The sequence below is a fragment of the Podarcis pityusensis genome (genome assembly GCF_964106645.2).
Source record: "Podarcis pityusensis genome assembly, chromosome: 6".
Classification (NCBI taxonomy): domain Eukaryota; kingdom Metazoa; phylum Chordata; class Lepidosauria; order Squamata; family Lacertidae; genus Podarcis; species Podarcis pityusensis.
Window position 1 is genome coordinate 92,033,831 of NC_138030.1, and position 8,537 is coordinate 92,042,367.

Consider the following 8,537-nt stretch of genomic DNA (forward strand, 5'->3'; position numbering starts at 1 on the left):
CTCAAGAGGGTGAGGAGTTGGCCAACTTGGGATATGGAGAACTGGTGTTGATTAAAGTGGAGCAAAGCCTGATAAGGCAGGGAAAAGGAGGGCATTGTTTATAAATACCTTGATTTATCATACAGATATAGAATTGTAGAGTTGGAAGGGACCACAAGGGTCATCCAATCCAACCCCCTGCAATGCAGGAATCTTTCACCCAATGTGGATTAACAGTCTCTAGCTATACCAACTGAGCTATATATACAGCAGGCTTTTTTGGCCTGGTATACTCAAGGCAACCTAGCAGTTCAAAAGTACATCAAAGTGCAAGTAGATAAATAGGTACCACTCCAGCAGGAAGGTAAACAGAGTTTCTGTGCGCTGCTCTGGTTCACCAGAAGCGGCTTAGTCATGCTGGCCACATGACCCGGAAGCTGTACGCCGGCTCCCTCGGCCAGTAAAGCGAGATGAGAGCCGCAACCCGAGTCGTCCGCGACTGGACCTAATGGTCAGGGGTCCCTTTACCCTTTACTCAAGACAGGATCTAGCAACATACTCTATTTAAAATATGTAAATATCACTGCTCCAAAACATATGTATGTACTACCCCACCAATGGTTTACAAGACAGTTTACTGGGGGCGGGGGACAGAGAGAGAAAGACTAACATAAACCATAAAATAGAATAAAATCAGGGTAAAACTAGGCTAATCCTAGCAATGTATAGTGACAATGCAAGACTAAAGTGGGTACCAGCTGATCCTCTTTAGGGACAGTATTCCACGGCCATCTTCCTAAGGACCACCCATTGTTCCTCATTCAATGGGAATATCCAAAGCCCTCAGTAACTGGAGTACAACTCCCATGTGGCCATTTGTTCTTCTGGGATAATGTTACAAGCTTTTTGGATGAAATCTGCCCGCGTCACGAACAAAGGGCAACACCACCAACTGCCCAGTGTTTCGAACCACTTTGCTGTGCTCTCAGCAGACATCCACATCTAAGATCAGTTGAGCCCTTTAAAACATTAAAGCTCTGTCATCACAGGATAGCACCACTCATCACAGGATAGCACCACTCTTTTTCAAGCATTGTGAATGCGTGTCTCAGCTTTGAACGACTCTTTCCCAGCAGAAATGCCCATGTTTGTTATTTTCACCTCTTATGCTTGTAGCCTACGTGGTTTGTGCAGACAGTCTAATGGCATCAAGAGGATGTTTTGAGACAAACCCCACATAACTCAGCCAAAGGAAGGACATTTGCTTCCTTTGCCTCCAACCTGTTTTTTCCTCTATATCCCTAGTTGCTATAACCCAGTTCAGTGCTATGTCTGCTGCTTATCCACACCTTTTGCTGCTAAATTATTTTATTATCATTATTCTTTATTGAATTTAATATACCGCCCTATACCCGGAGGCCTCAGGGCAGTCGAAGAAGGGACCAACTGCTGCCCCACCATTTGAAGGGGGAAGAGAAATTAGCACCCACGCCCTCCCCAGCCCAGAGTCAGCAGAAACACAAGTGCAGCTTAAACAATGTCAAAATATTTAATACGTGTTGCACACGCCAGGAGTTTACAATTGCCATACAAAATCACATCAACCGGAGGAAGAATATTGTACAAAGTGTCCTCTCTCCCATAACCTTTATAAAACAAAGGCTAGGAGTAATCACCCCAGGTAAGTGTCCCTCAAGAGATCTGCAAACACAGTTCCAACACACCTTCTCAGACCTTCAAGCCTAGTGCTTTAGGGGCTTATCCTCGCCCCCCCCCCAAAAAAACCCCTAATCTTACAGCAAACTTTCCAAGGGTTGCTCGGAAGAACATGCTCTGCGCGGCACGAGAACAAGGCAAGGGTATGACCTTCAGAACCGCTTCGGCCGGAGGATGGATGGATGGAAAGAGAAAAGGAAGGGAGGGCAGGAAAACGCTGAGCTGCTTCCACGCAGACTGCAAAATCACAGCCGGGGGGATGGAGGAGAAACCATCCCTCCAGCCCACCCCGTCCAAAGTTTTAAACGCCGCAAATTGCCCTGGTCCAGTCGCGCCCGCATCCCTCCTTGGGAAAAGTACGGGTGGCGCATGGAAGGAGCTCCTCGAGAGCAGCTGGGCCGCTTGAAATCCGAAGCAAACCCGGATCAGCGTGCAGCCACCCCCCCCCCCCGCGGTCCCAATAATATGCAACCGGGGAAAATAGGCAAGTTCAGAAAGCCACGATGGCCGTGCTCCAAGGGTTGAGGTTGCGCAGCACGGACTCGTCGCAGCAGATCGGCCCCGGCTCGGCGTCCGCTGCTGCGCCGGCCGACGCCTCGTCCTTGTCGTCGTCGTCTTCCTCGGCTTCCCTCCGCCGGCGCCGCCCGGCGCCCGAGGGCTTTTTGCCGAGCAGTCCCGAGAAGCTGGAGCCGAAGATACTGATGAGGCTGGCCACGTTGCCCGTCTCCAGGTCGCCGCCGTCGTGGTGCCTGGGGTTCTGCGGCTCCCGCTCCCTGCGCGGCTTCTTCAGCGGGGAGCTCCCAGACGGCGCGCCCTCGCCTCGTTGCGCAGCGGCGCCCCGCTTCCTGGGGCAGCAGGGCGGAGAGGGAGCCTCGGCCGGCTGCTTGCCGGCATCCGCCGTCGGAGAAGAGCAGCCGCAGCCGCCGCAGCAGCGCCGCGCCAGCCGATTAGCATCCCAATCCGGCGCGAGGTTCCGCGGCGACGGGGGAGCCCTGCGCTCCGAAGGCAGCGCCGCCGGCTGCAGGAAAAACGGAGGCGAGGGAGGAAAGACGGGCAGCCTCGAAGGTGGTCCTCCTCCTCGGAGCGGATCCGCACCAGGCGCCATCGGCCCCGGAGCAGCAGCCGGGAAAGGCGCCGCCTGCGCGCCATCCAACTCGCTCAGGTAGACCTGCCGGGCGCTGCGCAAGACGAGCGAGACCAGGAGGTTCCGGTGCAGCTTGACGCCGCCGCGCTGGCCCCGCGCGCCGTACATCTTGCCCAGCGAGATGCTGACGATGCGCTGCGCCTCCAGCTTGCAATCCATGCCCGACGGGATGCTCTCGGCCCGGCGCGCAGGGCCAGGAGGGGCGGCGCGGCGAGCCGCTCGCTGCCCAAAGCGAACGCAAGCGGGAGCAAAACACGTCCGCGCCAAACACACTGCGCGTCTCCGTCGAAGGAGCAGCCGGCAGAACCTCAACATCCGCCGCGCTCCATCCCGCCGCCGATTGAAGGCAGCCCAGCCCGGAGCGCGCGGTTTTGAGAACGCAGCGCATTGCGCCGGAGCCAATCAGAGCAGCGGGCGGTTGCCCGGCTCCGCCCACCCCCGTCTAGCCTCCGGCGCGCGCCCGGCTTCCTCCCTCATGCGCGCGCCCGCCCCGCGCGCTCGGCCAATGGGGAGCGTGGGAAGCGAGATTCGAATGGGTCCTTGGCCCCGCCCCTCCCGCCTGCTGAGCCCGCGCTTCCAAGAGGCGGAGCGTTCCTTGCGCGCTGGGGGCTGCGAAGAAGGGGTTGCAAGAAAGGTTTTTTTGTGCAGATAAGCGAACTTCTCCCAATTAAGCAGCAGCGCTTGTTCCCCCGGGAAGCGTGCATGTGCAGGATCGCAGCCTTTCTGCACCCTCTTGGCGCTTCCAGATGATGCAAGCTTTTTTTATTCTTTTAATATTGCTCACTCCCTGTTTTATTCCCTCCAACATTTCTCCGATGAAAATAGGGACATCCTATTCCATACCCTCCAACATTTATCCATTGAAAATAGGGACATCCTATTCCATACCCTCCAACATTTCTCCAGTGAAAATAGGGACATCCTATGGAAAAGCAGGGCATTCCGGGATCAAATCAGAAACTAGGACAACACCTGTAAATCCGGGACTGCCCCTTGGAAAATGGGGAAACTCGGACGGTGGATCATCACCCTAATCTCCCCTCGTGTCAATTTTTACAGAGCAAAAAGTGGGCATTCACACAAGATGAAAACATCATTCCCCATATGAACAGCAAATGGTTGGACTGAAGTTAAAGCTGTTATAACCCGCGTGGCATTAACTGCAGTTTAGCCATTTGCTGTTTACATGGAGAACGATGCTGACTTTATCTTAAGGAATGTTGACATAACACAAGCAAATTGCCTTGAACACAATGTTGTTATTGCAGAGCTTTCCATGTGTTTTGAATTTTACAGTGCTGAATCCTAAAGTATCAGGTAAAACACAGGTCAAATTCTCAGCGACTTCCTAGCAGAAAGCTCCTTAATACTTAGCTGATGTAAAGCAAAGCTCACACAAGTAGCCTGTTTCCCCATTACAGAGGAAGTAAATAACATGCTAATTTTACCAATGCTCATGCATACTCAATGAATCAGCGCTCAATGAACTCTTCTGATATTTTGAGTACCTTGGTCCATAGAAATGCATTGCTATGTGCCACAGCAGCAATTATTGCCGTAACTAGTCATAATTGCTGTAGCGCTTGGTCATGTAAGCACTTCTGACAACACCTGACAGTTGTACCCCTGCAGGCTCATAACAACTGTCAAAATGTTTGCATGTATGACTCTTCAGGTATACTGATTCCACCCCCCATAATTATAGTCCTCAACAACTATTTAGGTCCTCAACAACTATTTAGGATGAATCAGGATTAAGTGCAAACACAGAGAGCCAAAATCATTATTACAAAATCTCACTACAGCCAAAGAGAGACTGGCTGCAATCGGTAATGATCAGTAATCACTTACCCCAGGCTGCAATTCCAGAGTTTTATATTGATTTTTTGCACTCTTCTCTCTCTCTTTGGAGGAGGGTAGTACTAGGTTTCCTTGCACACTCAGAACACAGTGTGACATTTCTGAGTAAACCTGCAATTGGACTATGCAGCTAAATAATTAGAGGTGTACAATTTGTACATTTTAGTAGATTTATTTATGAGCTGTAGCAGGCCTACCCAGGATGAGAACATGGAGAACATCAGGTGGTGGCTGGCCTTGCGTTTATTCCTTGTGAGTCCCTCAGAGCTAATTCTCAGATAAGAGGCAACTCTATATTTCGGCTGCATGACTTCGACTGCAGATGAGGGCTCACACACAAAGGTTTAATATTCCTTCCTGTTAAAAAGAAAATCTAGAAGACTAGGTAACAAGGAGCAAGGTACTAAGTTAGTTTTATCCCTGATATCTAGAGCTTTCTATGGGGGAACATGAGACATATGAGCCAGTCTAAAGTGGCAAAGTCCTGCAACAGGTTCTGGTCCTATTCTGAATCTGATTATTAGAACGCAGGCACGAAAAAGTCACGATTCTGTTTGCTTTATACAAAAAGATGTCATTTTATAAAAAAACCTCTTTTGAAAATATCCCTAGAAACGTTGCTGGATTTGCCACTTTAGCACCTGCAGTTTACTTGCAACCTTTAGCTAGCTAATATAAGCACAGGAATAACTGGTGAGTTTGGAGGGGTATTTTTGTTAGGGGGGGGTTGCAAGGTGCATAAAAGGCTTGGGGCACAAGCCCATGATGCAAATTTGCATATGCTAATCTATGAGGGTTGCCATATTCCCAAAAGTGGTGTTGAGCTCCACCGCCACCCCTAACATCCCCCCCCCCCAAAAAAATCGTTTTGAGGATTTTCTTTGATTTTAAAAAAATAAAATAGTCCAACTTGCCATATATCCGGGTTTTCCTGGACATTTTGCCAATTCAGCAAAAATCTGTCTGGATGCCATTTTTCCATAGCTGTCAACTTACAGATTTGAAAATAAGGGACCAGCAGCCTCAAAAATAAGGGATCAGCAGCCAAAATAAGGGATTTTCCACACAGGTATGTTCACCTTCTGAGCCCTTCAGAAGAGCCACTGTGGTGTAGTGGTTAGAGTGGTGTGGTGTAGTGGTTAGAGCGGTGGACTCGTAATCTGGGGAACCGGGTTCGTGTCTCCGCTCCTCCACATGCAGCTGCTGGGTGACCTTGGGCCAGTCACACTTCTTTGAAGTCTCTCAGCCCCACTTACCTCACAGAGTGTTTGTTGTGGGGGAGGAAGGGAAAGGAGAATGTTAGCCGCTTTGAGACTCCTTAAAGGGAGTGAAAGGCGGGATATCAAATCCAAACTCTTCTTCTTCCCTCCGAGCCAAAGGCAGAAAGCCCAGCCAGCAGCCAAACAAAACCTCAAGCGGTAGTTCCCACAGCGCAGCAACCCGGCAAAGAGGATGCAGCAAGGAAAACCACCGTCACCTCTCCGCTGGGAAGCGCTGAGCAAAGGCGAGTCCCCAGGCAACGTGGCCGATTTGATCGGCACAAAGCATGCAAGCTCCACCCCCCCCAGTCGTTCTTAGACTCCTTATTGGGTGAGCAACGCAGCCAGGCAACACAGTTGGAGCCTCCTCCCTGGCCAGCAGGGAGGGAGGGAGAGGAGCTGCTTCCTTTGAAACCCGGGAAATTTAAGGGACATCAATAAGGGACAGCAGCAGGACATGGTGCTGGGATAAGGGACTTTCCCGCCAAATAAGGGACGATTGACAGCTATGCATTTTTCTTAGCGATTCCCGGATGTGTCCGGGAAAACCTGGACGTATGGCAGCCCTAAATTTATATCTACAGGTGCATGAGGGCAAATTAAGATGGATAGTGCCTGGTGATCTCACCATCCCCACACTTTGCTTATATGATGGTTGGACCCCCTGCAAATTAAAACATAAAAATTATACAGTTGGTTTTTTAAGGGGGAAAGGGGTAGGTGATCTTGGGCCTGGCACAAAAGACAAGGGTCTCAAGCCCTCCCCCCTGCCCCCAGCTACCCCCTAACAGGGACCCTGGGCTGTGGTTACTTTGAGGGGTAGATTTGGCCTTTTAATGCCATGGGGACAAGGACAGAAAAACTAAAGAACTAACAGTGCGGTTCTATATATCAGTCCCACTGGACTGAATAGGACTTACTACTGGAAGAAGCAAAGATCACCAGTGTCGAAGCAATGATTCTTGAACATCAACTTCGTTGGACTGGTCATGTTGTGCAAATGCCTGATTATCGTCTTCCAAAGAAACTACCCTATTCCGAACTTAAAAATGGAAAGTGTAATGCTGGTGGTCAACAAAAGAGGTTTAAAGACTCTCTCAAGGCAAATCTTTAAAAATGTAGTATAAACACCGACAACTGGGAAACACTGGCCTGCGAGGGCTCCAATTGGAGAACAGCCTTTACCAAAGGTGTCGTGGACTTTGAAGACGCTCGAACTCAGGATGAAATGTGCTAAGAGGAAGGCATGTTTGGCAAACCCTCACCGTGATCAACTCCAGCCGAGAAACAGAGCCGCCTTTCCCATTGGGTTTACTGGTGCGTTGCGCCAGGGCGTCGGCCTCTCAGGGGCACCCCAGCGAGTGGGGGAGCTGTGCGGCTTTGCCGGCGGCCTCCCCTTTCCCTCCTGCACACCCGCCAGCTGCGCCCCATCAACCATATGGCTGGCGGGCATGCAGCTTGCCTCCCAAGCCTCCGCCAGATATGCTTAAGACGGCCCTGCCCATAACCCATGTCCCCACTGTGGAAGGACGTGTGGATCCACAGTTGGCCTCCACAGTCACTTATGGATTCACTGTTAAGACCGCGTTCATGGAAGACAATCTTACCCGGCTACGAGGGATCGCCAAAGAAAACTACCTGCAAAGATGGTTGCAGCCTTAGCGGCTTCCTCACTGGAAATGAGATAGGAGGAGAAAACGGAAAGGGAAAGGATGGAACAGAAGCAAATTACTGCTTATGCAATACTCTGAACAGCAGGAAAGGTGAAGGACGCTTGGGTAATCTGCCCTTCCTGATGAAAGCCACCGGTACTATAGAGAGAGATGAAAAACTATTGTTTCAGAAGGATGTGAGGAAGAGGTGATTGCACCCTTAATTTGGGTCTCCTTGGCTGGACACAGGAGGGCAAAACAGTGGTCACTTTTAAGAATCCTAATTGTCTTTATGTACATGTGTGTGTGCTTGTGTGTTCCACAAACACAAGAGGTCCATACACACAACAGAGTGCAACAGGTTGTAAGAGACAGGTTCTTTATAAAGCCCTTTAGACCCTTTGAAGAGCACACATTCTTTAGAATACCAGTCACACCTCTTTCTTAAAGTAAAAAATTCTTCTTTCACTGGGACTTCTTTCCCTTTTTGTGCAAGTAAAATTCTTGCCACTGTAGTCGCATACTGTCAGACCCCAGCTCCTGAATGCCTCCGTTTTGGAAGAAGAAGAATAAGAAGAGTTTGGATTTGATATCCCGTTTTATCACTACCCTGAGTCTCAAAGCGGCTAACATTCTCCTTTCCCTTCCTCTCCCACAACAAACACTCTGTGAGGTGAGTGAGGCTGAGAGACTTCAGAGTAGTGTGACTAGCCCAAGGTCACCCAGGAGCTGAAGGTGGAGGAGTGGGGAAGCAAACCCGGTTCACCAGATTATGAGACTACTGCTCTTAACCACTACACCACACTGGAACGTTTTGGCTCCTGAACGCCACAAATCCAGAAGTAAAAGTTCCAGTTTTCAAACGTTTTTCGGAAGCTGAATGTCTGGCACGGCTTCTGCTTGAGTGCAGGAAGCTCCTGCAACCAA

General features: G+C 50.3%; 1 protein-coding gene across 1 annotated transcript; it reads right to left on the reverse strand.

The window, feature by feature from the left end:
• Window positions 1-1,514: 1,514 nt before the first annotated feature.
• IER5 (immediate early response 5) lies at window positions 1,515-3,216 on the reverse strand. Its single transcript, XM_081010807.1, has one exon. The coding sequence runs from the start codon at window positions 3,152-3,154 to the stop codon at window positions 2,186-2,188; it is 969 nt and encodes a 322-aa protein (XP_080866933.1). The 5' UTR covers window positions 3,155-3,216; the 3' UTR covers window positions 1,515-2,185.
• Window positions 3,217-8,537: the final 5,321 nt, after the last annotated feature.

Bases quoted from the DNA above. Each gene is read 5' to 3' on its own strand.
- IER5 (XM_081010807.1), bottom strand. From the start codon at position 3,154: ATGTTGAGGTTCTGCCGGCTGCTCCTTCGACGGAGACGCGCAGTGTGT.